The sequence below is a fragment of the Gossypium hirsutum genome, chromosome A05 (genome assembly GCF_007990345.1).
Source record: "Gossypium hirsutum isolate 1008001.06 chromosome A05, Gossypium_hirsutum_v2.1, whole genome shotgun sequence".
Classification (NCBI taxonomy): Eukaryota; Viridiplantae; Streptophyta; class Magnoliopsida; order Malvales; family Malvaceae; genus Gossypium; species Gossypium hirsutum.
Genome location: NC_053428.1, coordinates 97484746 through 97497293, shown reverse-complemented (window position 1 = coordinate 97497293; position 12548 = coordinate 97484746). Strand labels below are relative to the sequence as shown.

The 12548-nt window shown below is 32.8% G+C and overlaps 1 protein-coding gene across 1 annotated transcript; it reads right to left on the bottom strand.

Moving 5' to 3' along the window:
- Window positions 1–977: 977 nt before the first annotated feature.
- On the bottom strand, window positions 978–8681 carry LOC107959889 (beta-hexosaminidase 1). Its single transcript, XM_016896059.2, has 15 exons — window positions 8161–8681; window positions 7980–8063; window positions 7147–7182; window positions 6741–6852; window positions 6585–6655; window positions 6319–6449; window positions 5788–5804; window positions 5322–5370; window positions 4858–4958; window positions 4169–4228; window positions 3393–3426; window positions 3109–3207; window positions 2527–2586; window positions 2170–2420; window positions 978–1377 (listed from the first exon to the last, which is right to left on the bottom strand). Exons 1-15 carry the CDS (start codon window positions 8518–8520, stop codon window positions 1202–1204), a joined length of 1641 nt encoding a protein of 546 aa, XP_016751548.1. The 5' UTR covers window positions 8521–8681; the 3' UTR covers window positions 978–1201.
- Between the last annotated feature and the right edge of the window lie 3867 nt (window positions 8682–12548).

Sequence of the window (12548 nt, the reverse complement as noted above, 5' to 3'; positions counted from 1 at the left end):
AGTTGAGGGTAAGTTTGGTATGGTGGTCGTTTTAATTATTGAGAGTGTAGAACTCATTTGAAGAATTCATAAAACAACATAATCAAGAGGGCAAGAATGTTGTAGGTAAGATAAATAAGGTGGTTGTGGAGGTTAGTTAGGAGGTTGAGGGAATGGGTTCGAAAAACTTTGTTGAAGGTAGACTGCTATAAGTCACAACAAGCAGTGATGGATGACGAGAGTTTGTAATTGTGGGGTGAGAATATGCAAAATAAGTTTTATTTTAGTTTAAGCTTTTAACTTTTCTTTTTTCATAAACATAAATAAGTTTTAACAAATGGAAAACATAGAAAAATTATATTAAAAGAAATGGAGGAAGAAAAGGGAAAGTAAAAAGAATATAACAGAAAGAAAAAAATATGAGGACCAATTGTATAATCCGTTACACCGTTAACGATAATTAACAGCTCAGTGACTAAAATGTTATAACCTGATAACGTAAGTTACTAAATCGTAACATTTTAAACATAAGTGACTAAAATATAACCTGAGGTAAATAAAAGTGACTATTTTGATAATTTCCTATTTATTTATTCATCATGGTAATTGTATTTTATACCGTCTAGCAGGTTGTTTTTCGAAATCAAAATATTCACTATCAATAGTAAGCGCTGACCATGAAATATACTTAATTTCCATGAATAAAAATCAAAGCTCCAACCACATAATTTAAGAGCAAGTTCAGCAACCATAATGTCAGCTTTTATGAAATCACATTTCGTGCCATAATCGATCAACATGTTTAATTCCAAGTAAAACACACAACTACACCCGTAACTCTGATCAAAGTCCGAATAACATAGCTTACTGATGGCAAGTTGCAGAAAAGATTTTATCTATGAAGTTTATACCATGGAGATAAACTAGTCAAACACAAACAGGTACAAATTTAAATTAAGTGTGATAATCACAACATCAAACTAAAATATAGCACAAGATGAATGAACACCAATTGATTGTTCTAAAACACCGAAAATGTGGCGATTTAAGCTTTTGAATGTACTTTTGACGTATACATGAGCATATCGGATGAGATAAACACCAATGGACTGTCTGTAAACACAGAAAATGTGGAAATTTAAGGTTCCAGATGTACTTTCAACATATACAAGAGCAGATACAGGCAGGTCTGGAGCAATCCGACTAGTAATGAACTGAGGAACTATTGCTCGTAGCATGATCCGGCAACAAATGGAGGTTGTCGAGCGTATTTGTTTGTGACGGGAGCAGCTTGAACCCCGCGCCTATTCAATAGGCATCTGAAGTAATGAAGCCGGGGTAATATGGCTAAGGTAATGTTTCGTGCAGATACAGCCTCCCTTTTGCTCCATAATCGCTCTGTAGGAAGACAATTCGAAGCAAATGGCATCATTCAAAATAAGAACCAAGCAATGAAGAAGCAGAGTAAGTAAATGGATCGTGTCCATGTTAGTTTAACCATTGAGTCCGACATGATATGCAGAAATATGAAATTTAGTTGCTTGCCCTAAATGCTTAATTGCGTCTAAACCAATCTATGTTGAATGCAGCCAAATACGAGATGCTAAAAAGGGTGATTTAGTTATAGTTATCGAATATGCATATTTTGGAAGCCATTAATCATTACAAGGGATGAAAGAATGAGGTTAACAGGCAGAAATCCGAGCATTTGGTTTCACCTGTATGGCAGGAACATAAAAAAGAGAAGTGATACAGAATCGAAAGTCATAATTCGAAATGGTTAGGACACAAAAGAGAAAAATATTCTGCATTCCAAAACAGTTTAAATAAATTTCTTTTGGTCCAAACATTATAAATCACACATGTTTTACCTATGACATATCCTTTAACATGTATGTCGAAGAGTGAAATTGACAGCCTGGGTCAAAAAACTCCCAAATAAGTATCGCTAATTTTATTGTACCCTATGGATGGCACCTATTAAAACTATGCTTTTAAGATCTTTTACATCCTTTGCTTGATATTTACTTGTTCGTGTTTTGGGTCAAGATGGGGTACTATTGGTGGAGAAAAAGAAGAATTCATCACAGAAAAGAAAAAGCAAGACTCGAGCATTTATGTTTTAAGATGGTAATGACTTCAAATAAATACTCAGGTTTTAATAACTTTTTCTTGAAGCATATAACGTACCTGCTGCAGCAGCAGCTCGAGGCCATATTGTTTGCTGAACATCTGATGTATCAGCTGTCTCGCCCCACATGCAAACTTCACCTCCTAGAACAAGATTTTGCTCGGACACATTATTTATTCCTTCTAGTGGCTCTGCACTATAGACTTCATTCCAAGGAACATCCAGATGGTCAAGATACCAAGCACCTTGATTGCTGAAAATGCATCTGTATCCTTTCGCAACAGCCCTTGGACAAACCCCGGAACCCAACCTAGCATTTTATATCAAATCATTCGGGCGTGAAATTTAAAGTAACAACTCTTGGATGAGAACCTTTTCAGTCAAAATTAAAAGAAAAAAAAGGGTCTAAAACTCACCAGTTGTGCACAATAGTTCGTGGATTAAGCTTTGACGGAAAAGAATTGAAGGTTTCTTCCCTGCAAAGAAGAATTGTCAGATTCTTCAGATACAAGGAAAAGATGAGAAAAATAATCTTTTGATGGCTGAACTTTATATTTACTTAAGCAAGCTTATAGAAGCTTATAGAAATAACATCTTGGTTTCATCATAAGTTACTCGGACTTAGATGCGAGTGTTAGACATAAATGTGTATGTTCACATTTTTCTAAGTTATTTTTTCCATATATTTTTAGGATCTTATCCCTGTAAGCCATATCCATGTCCGGCAATGCATCAGGTACGGGTGCTAGACACAGGTACTTACAAAAAAGTGAAGAGTCAGAGCAGCATAGGTTTCATCTCATGCATGTTTTTAAGATTTTAGGTAATTTACTTTATATTTATTTTGCTATATCTGAAAACTTTTATGTTATCAGTATTGAGAACTTAGTGAGAAGAAGTGAGGCTAGACAGAATAGCTTTCCATGGACGAAAAACCCAAACCGGAAGTCATTCTTAGAACATTAAACAGCAATCATAGGGTACGGATACAGACATACCAGTTGACAGGCGTCCAGTTTTTTGAGATTGCGATTTCTTGAGCCTTGAGTACAAAATATTGATAAGCATCTTTAGCAGTCATGTTTTGGTCTTTGAGCCTGCAATTCATTTTCATTGGATTAATGGTTTATAAGACGGCACAGCTTGAAGCAAAAGGTTACAGTTAATCCCAGCATTACAACATTGAATGGCTAAAGTATCATCAAGTTCAATTTATGTAGAAGTTACTCCAAACATGAATCGGCATACAAGTACTGATCAACAAGAAGAGTTGGGCACGTACCACTGCTTTATGTGTGGAGTAGAGGTCCAGCAATCTGTCAAAATAATTATTATCAATATTAATAAACTTCATATAGGGAGAATAAAATTCATAACCGAGCATCGAAATAACAACAAACAGAGTAGAAAAAAGAAGTCCATTCATTTATATAAGCAAAACTGCATCAGAAAATCAAACTGTTCATTTCATGCTTTTAAACATAAAATTAAGTTGATGACAATGACCAGCCTTTACTCATAGACTTGCACTTGATAATCACTTAAATGCTTTGTCGCTATTGAGAAGATAAACATACAAGATTTAGGGTGAAACAGTGATGAATTATCAATCTAAAATTTTAAAGAAAATGATAAATTTGAATGATTTCAAAGACTTTACGAGCACACGTATAGTTTAAATTACATGGTTTGTATCATAGTATCATGGTCTAGCGTGCTATGTTGTTCCCACACTTTTTCTTAAATCATCCATGTTCAACACTCGTGGCCAATGGATATCTGAATATAGGAATAGAGATATGACTCCAAATACATGAAAAAACTTGGGAAAAATTAAAAATACCTGTGTCAGACATATATCCGACCTGACACTTACAATTGAGTCCAAGTAACTTTGCATGCACATATATAATGAATCTTAGCAGACAGCACTCAAAATCGAAAGAAGTTCAGAGAAAAAATTTGCTTTCAATTTAAAAAGTGGGAAGAACACAGTCGCATTATTAACAAAGAGAAAGCAGAAATGCCTGTTAACAAGAAGAAATCAAATCTACCAACCTGTATGAACCTCATCTCCACCCAAGTGGAAAAGCTCAAATGGGAAAATTTTTCTCATATCTGTAAAACAAAAACTTCAATCATAACTAGATAGCAAATGGGAAAGGTAACTGTTACTAATTAGAGCATCCGTGTGCGATATGTGTCTGTAACAAGTAGGGTAGTACCTACGTGATCAGCAAAACTGAAATATGTGCTTCTTTCAGTTTTCATCATATTCAAGGTTTACTTCTTTCATAATTTCTTTTTTTTTTTTTAAAGAAAGGTACTTAACCTGAATTAACGATGTAAATAGTTATATCAGGGATAAAATGTTTCAGATTACCAAGACACCAGCATGAAGTTATTCCAATACATAGGACGCATGACCTAAAACTGAAGCTTGACAAAATTTTATATTACCAAAATTCTTTTGAAGTCATTTTGCAGTAGAATAATTTGACTTGGTTAACTAGATGTGTTGACAGTTGACTGCAACTTTACTGAAAACTAGCCGTCTATGCCTATAGGTGAACCAACCAACTCAATGATAACTAATCTGCTTTGATAGGATTTACAGGATAACATAAAAAACAAAACTATTATTCTTATCAGTAGCATATCGGAAAGATTATTGTCGATCCACAAAACTAGCACAGATGCGGACTAGGACTTATACTACCAAGGGAAAGGCTTTTGCAGATCTTAACCTGATAGAATGCCAGAAATCAAATCAAAAGTAAAATTTTTTGAAACGTCAAGTGGTTCTCTGCAGGTAGAAGAAGGCCAAAGATCAGGGTACCCAGCTCCCCTACAGAAGACAAAGTAAGATTAAATCCGGGTTTAAGAAATAAGTGAACAAGAAATATAAAGCCAGCATGCAAATTAAGATAAAACTTTTCCATTTCTTTTATTGAAATGAAACTAAAGAGTAGAAATCGGGCATCTTTCATATTACTGGCCTTTCAAGATACATTACAGTTGGATAGGTTTAGCTGAGAAACTATGTCCTTCTTATTGCATGATTACGAGAAAAAAAAGAAAAGTGTCAAGAAGATTCAACTGCCTCATGATGAATTTCCTAGTGGGAATACTCAAAAGAGAAAAAAGTTTTATGTACTCAGAGTCCTATCGTATAAGGCCAAGATAATACTGGCATTACAAAGCAACTTACCATGACTCTGCATGCCCAGGAACATCTACTTCTGCCATTATATGGATGCCTGCCATACATCATAAGAAATAATAAGAAAACTTATCTTCAGAATAGACAGCATGAGACCGGCAGTCTTATTAATTGTTTTAACTAGTTGCACTATGCTTTTATTTCTAAATTGGGTTAAATAACAACAACTTTAATTAAAGGAAAACAGTAAGGGAAGAACTATGTTGCTCCAATTCTTCATTTTTCTTGTAACACCTGTGTCTAAAGTATATCAAGACATGGATATGGAGATATGGCTCCCCTAAGATCCTCCAAATACATGAAAGAACTTTTAAAAAATAGAAATACCTGTGCTAGACACATATTTGAATCTGACACTCTTGCTGTGAATTATAAGGGAAGAGAAATCTAGAGACCCCTAGAAAATGGTGAATATTTACTTAAATTGCCAACAAAAGTGAAAGATCAATCTTACCTCTCATTTTGGCAAAGCTTCACATTTGTGCATGAAAATATGTCCAAAAAAAAAAAAGCACATAATTAATGTATATTTGAGCAAGAAGCATGAAATACCAAAAGAAAGAAAATGGAGAAGCAGAGATATATATTCAGTCATAAATCTGGATAGCTAATAAATCTGAAAACTAAACTGAGAATCTTGGATAAAAGCAGTACAAAAGACGACAACTTTATCCATTGAAAGCCTTTAATTCAAAGGTTAACAACTTTAATCCGAGCTGACAACATATCACTTCTCTATATTTTTCAGACATAATTCCAAATTTTAGAGCATTTAGTTTAATCTGCTGAAAGTTCAGTTTTTACAATTCCAGTGGAGGGAGGGAACCAAATCCAGCTCTTTGAGCTAGGCTGCACAAGCATCTATCATTGTACCCAACATGCAGACGCAATAGTTTCTTGCTTTACAGATATAAGTAAGCATAAAAACCAAAGGAATGTTTAGAAGTTAGCAAGGAACATATTCCAGGACTTATATGTATCATACCTAACAATTTCACTCGCATCCTCAATTGTATAGCGTTCCCATTTTGTATAAGCACCATTCCACAATTTTGGATATGAAGGTACTTCTAGAGGAAATGACTCTTCATCTATGATGTGCCAATGAAGGACATTCTACTGAATGCAATCCGCAAAATCAGAATGACATGTAAAAAAGAGATGGAGCAATAATTTCGTGAGCGCTCAAATGAATTCTGACCATGAAAATATAGGATTGAACAAAAAATAACAGCTACTAGCATTTCTTACAAGTTTGGCATAAGACATAGATTCAATTATCTGCTTAATGACATCAATCGGTAAATAGTGCCTTGATGTATCTGTAACAGATAAGCATATACAACTGAATCAAGTACTATTGCAGAAATTGTTATTTAAAGGGAAAATAATGGAAGTGAGGCTTACCAAGCATAAGCCCACGAAACGCAAACCTTGGCTTATCTTTTATGTACCATGGTGCTTTGTATATTTGCACCGACTTAGTCTCGTAATCAAAAGCACACAATTGGCTGAATGTCTGCAACATTGTAAAAGAGAAGGATGCAAGAAGAAACATAAATAAAACTTCAATGTAATGTATCACAAGCATGTGCCTTAAGCAGCAAATAATTCCCAGAAATTTCTGAATACAAGGTAGTCATCATTATACTACATATGGTGGCGCAGAGGTGCATTAGGAAGGAGTATATTTCACCCATTTATTGGTATCCCTTTGATCGACATTTATAACCATCACTTAAAATTGGGAAACAAACACAAAAGATTATATGCACACGATAAACAGCATATAAGTAGCAGATTGATGGCATACCTCCAACCCTCTTAAGGCACCATAAACAGTATTTGCCTGCCAAAAATACAAAGAGAGACAAGAGGAGTGAATATCAGCTGTCATCACACATTTACTTCAAGATTTCAAGTTGACTCATCTTCAGAAATAGATTAGATCAATAGAAATGAATTTTAAACTTGAAAATTAGAAAATTCAAAACTAAGCATACATTATCCTTGCCTACTGAGGATGATTACCAGTAAGGAAGTGCATCTCCACAGTGTATTCACACCTAGGAATGCCATACACTTATTGCACTAAGAACACCATCGAAGACACTACTAAGAAAACAAGTTATTCCCGATTTAGTGGTGAGTGTCAACTGCGGGTATTTATCTGACACAATTGTACTCAATTTTTTCTAAGTTTTTCTCCTATATTTGGAGGATGTACTCTATACCCATGTCAGAACATGTGCCCATACTAAACACCGCCAAAGACAATTCTAAGCACCTATGTAATCAATTTTGGATGCGGGTATGTTTTCTACACGATTATATCAAAAGTTTTCTAAGTTTTTCTATATATTTGGAGAATCGTACTTCGTACCTATGTCCGAATATATATTGGAAACAAGTGTTGGACTTATTACATACACTAAACAACCACCAAAGACACTACTAGGCACCTATGTTATCAGGACTTGATGGTCAATGTTGTATGCAGATATTTTTCCGATACCCAAGTCTGAATATGCGTAGGACACTGATAGAAACCAATGATCAAAGCTAGAAACATCTGGAAACAAAACGGCAAACATATGACCATGATCATCAATATGATAAACCTTAAAAAGCTGTCTCAAACTTTACCTCAATTGTGGCTTCTCCAACAATAGATTTCCCATCTTTCTTTGCCACAAACAAAGTATAACTTTCATCCACACCCAATTGAAGCTGCCATAATCAAACCCAAAAATGTCACCAATATATATGTATATGTATATAATGTTCAAGTGAATTTTAAAGGGCAAAAAGCAAGTTTCCAACATACCTCTTCACTGTCGGAATTCACAATGACTCTCAATTCACTAATATCATAAACAGATCTTATCCCTCTCGATTTATCAAAAAGTGAAATCCCAGAAACATGTTTGAATATAATCTTCTTATATCTCTCAAATCCTTCAATCAAAATCTTGGAGTTCCCTCCTTTTCCTAAGGCAGAGAAAGATAAAGTTGGGTCCACGGTCAAGGTTTGATTGCCAGAAGTGAACTCAGATGGCAAAGGCCAAAGATAAGTCAACGAATCATCTAACTCAAACCCAGACTTTGAATCAACAAGGCGAGAAACCCATAATAATAATACCAAGAAACTCAGTTTATAGTGAGAATTTTGAGAAAATGGTAGCATTTTGATACTTTTTGGGAGAGAATGAAGTTGGAAGTCGTTGGTTTGGTAGACAAAGGGAGGGGATAATTTATTGTAAACTGCTGGAGTGAACTGTAAGCGGAGTTTTCTTTTTCTTTTTCTTTTTTTCCCTTCAGTTTCTCCATAGTCGATGCCTTCAGACATCAGTGATAATAATTTTATTTAGGGTAAACTATTAAAATAGTCACATTTATTTAACTCAGTTTACATGTTAGTCACTTCTGATTGAATTATTAAGTTTTAGTCACTTACATATCGCGTTGTAATCGTTAATTATCGTATTAACAGTGTAAAGTTAAGTTGACGTGGCATATTAAATCATTATTTCAAATAAAAATTTTAGGTTAATTTATACAATAGTCTCCTACATTTTATCGTTTTAAGCATTTTAGATTTTTTTATTTTATGTTCTTTTAATTTTCCTTTTTTTTTTCCTTCATTTTTCATTCTGTTATGCTTCTCATCCTGTTTTTCTCCCTTCTACCTGTTTTTAACTTAGTTTTTCTATTTTTTTCATTTGTTAAAACTAATCTCTATACTTTTATTTTTTTGAATAATTTAATTTTTTAAAGTTAGATAGGCTTGTGAACTAATTTTAACATATGAAAAACATAGAAAAAATATATTAAAAGAAATGAAAAAGGGAGAAAAACAAAGGGAAAAATAGGAGAGAATGAAAAAAAAAGAAAAAAAGTTAAAATAACATAAAAGAAAAAATTTAAATTACTCAAAATGGAAAAAATATAGGGACTAATTGTAAGATTTTACCTAAAATTTTAGTTTTAAATGATAATTTAATGTATCATGTTAGTTTAACATTACACCGTTAATAGTAATTAATGGCTCAGTAACTAAAATATTACAACACGATAACGTAAGTGACTAAACCGTAATATTTCAAATATAAATGAGTAAAATGTAACTTGAAACAAATAAAAGTGATTATTTTGATATTTATCCTTTTATGTATTTATTTTGGTTTCAATGCTTGCCACATGATCATTATTTAAACCAATTATATGTCGTCAAACTATAATTTGTGCCAGATTCTAAGTTACAACTCAAAAGTAAAATTTGTGCTTAAGCAAACTAACTCGATAAAATTGGTTAATATTATGTTTAATATTATATTTTTTATTATCTTTTACTTTAAATAAAGTGAAAAAAATTAGTTATAAAAATAAAGTAAGAATTAAGTTAATTCAACACTAATTTAAATAAAATAACTAAAAATCTATTCTTAAAAAAAGTATTGAGGGATTCAACCTAATATTCATAAGCATTATATTAAACTTATTTCTCTTTTATTTTAGTAGGATTTTAGTTTATTTTGTAGGAGCGTAGTAGTAGATTTTAATATTTTATTTTATTTATGTTTTTAATTAATTATATATACTTTAAATTAGATTTTTTTTTTATGTTTCTTACCTAACGTAGGTTCGACATAGTATGGAGGAAGGATAATTTGATATACGATGTTAAGGCAATTCTCTGCCTTAATGAATGCTAGAAGACAAAAGTGGAAAGTTTGTTAATTGGAAGGGATGTTAGTACTTGAACAATTTTCTAGATGGAATATAAAAGATAAAAAGAGACCTAGCATCAAGAATCAATGGATTTCATTGAGACGACCAAGTTTCTCCATCCATTTTTTTTTATGATTAGTTATCGTTTTTATTTCAAAATGTTTTTTAATTCTTCCATGAACTAAATTTTCTTTTCTTATATTTCAATGTACTCCATGTTTAGTTAATTGAATATTTTTTCCACCTCTCTTTATTTATAATAGTCTCACCAACTATTAATATGACAAACCTAACTAAATTGAAAAATGATTTTTCTTTTTAGGTCTTGAATGAATAATTCTTTATCTAAATTAGATAGGTTGATTCTTGATCTATAATTAGGATAAAAATATGCCTGATTACCTTGGTAGCAATAATTAGGGTTTGTTCTTAATTAATTTGGTCTAAATTATTGATGTAGAAATATTTCTCAATAATTAAGTTAAATTAGTTCTTTAATTGCTTGGAAAAGAATTAAGGGAATTTCAGTTTCTCAGATTAGTAATCAACTCTATTAGGATAAATTGGGTGGAAGTAGAACAATTAACTAATTCATTAGATGAAATTGTAATCCTAGATTTTTATTATTGATTGATTATTTTGTTTTAACTTGCTTGGCCTATTTTTGTTTATTCGATTAGTTGAAAAATCACATTATCAATTTATTTGGATAAGTATTAGAGTAAAATTTGAATATTCAACAATAACTAAGATGTGAAGATGTGGGCAATACTAGATGGACTGGTGCTAGTTTAGGATAAAGGGCTCCAAAAAGTTAGGGTGGACATGAATAATATGGTGATAGTCCAGATGTTATCTTGAAACGATATTGGATGTAACAATTTCAATATAATCAAAAGCATTGACGATCTTGGGAGATCGAACTTAGGCATATCTATTGGAAAGCAAATTGAGCAATTGACTTAATGGCCTTTATCTTAATCAGTGCACAAGGACTTTACATGTTCGACCAACCACCTTCAGAAATGCAATGTATACTTACAAGCGATGTTAGGGGAATTACATTTGAGAAAAATTGTGTAATGTAATTATGTCAGTATTATTGAGCCTGACTCTCTTCTTTTACAAAAGAAAATGTAAGTAAATGTAATGGAATCAACATATTAAAAGTCATACTATTATGATGCGTCATGAATACCATTAATCATGGTGCATATCTTGCATTCACATAATCATTCAGTGATGTATATCAACAATACATATTCAAATATTAATTTGATTAATTTTATGCTCAAATAAAAGAAGAGTTGAATTATTTAATTACTTTTTTAGAAAAGTAATAGTGATAACATCATTAAGATTATTAACATTATTGTTAGGATCGTTTCGAATAAGCAACGAACAAGTAAAAATAGTAGAAGAAATTGAGAAGATGAACACACAAATTTAACGTGGAAAAACCCCTCAAAAGAGGATAAAAAACCACGGGGAAAGATAATTTTACTATAATGGCAAAAGAATGAAGAGTACAAAAGATGGAGATAAAAACTAAACCCCGAAAACCCGAAAAACAAAGAACCCTCAAACGTAAACACAAAATTCTCTGAATGTGTTATGAGTTCTAATCTAATGGGTGTCTCATTTTCTAAGACTGTAAAGGAGCCTATTTATAGGCTAAATTAGTAAGTCAAATAAACTATACTAATAAATGCTAAATATATTATACTAATAAATACTAAATCTTCTAGAAAGAAAATATATTTTTGTTTAACTTGACTTGCAAGCAATCTCTTAGAATTTGGGTCACACAATTCTAACAATCTCCACCTTGACACAAATTCTTTCAATGCCATCTTTGCCAAAACCCGCCACGGGCCTATCTTGAACTATGCAGGGAATTAACTGAGTCGAATCTATGCTTAGAAGCTGGAAGACTTCTAGCCTTCGACTTGTGCACTGCCAAATCAAAACTAACCCGGGTCTGATTTTCACGAATACAGTGCCCTAACTTTTCAAAACCTGCATCCAAAAGAGAACCTCTCTTCAACGAAACGGTCATACCTTTTTCCCTCCTATGACCAAGTTGCCTCTGCTTCAAATGAGTTGACTTTGACTCCGTAACGGACGAGGGACGTCCGATTTCACCGGTCACTGTAGAACCTTCCAGAATATAAAGACTGCCGGTTCTTTTACCTTTTAACAAAACGAGAGCTCCACAAGATACTTTAATGTCGCTCGACTCGATGTTGATTCTGCATCCTTTCAAGTCTAAAATACTCAAGGAGATGAGATTCTTTCGTAAATCAGGTACATACCTGACATCTGAGAGTGTCCTAATCGTCCCATCGTGTATCCTAATTTTAACAGTACCAATACCGATTATTTTACTATATGAATCGTTTCCCATGTGCACAACTCCACCTTCAACTGAACTGTATGTGGAGAACCATTCTCTATTGGGACACATGTGGAAAGAACATCCTG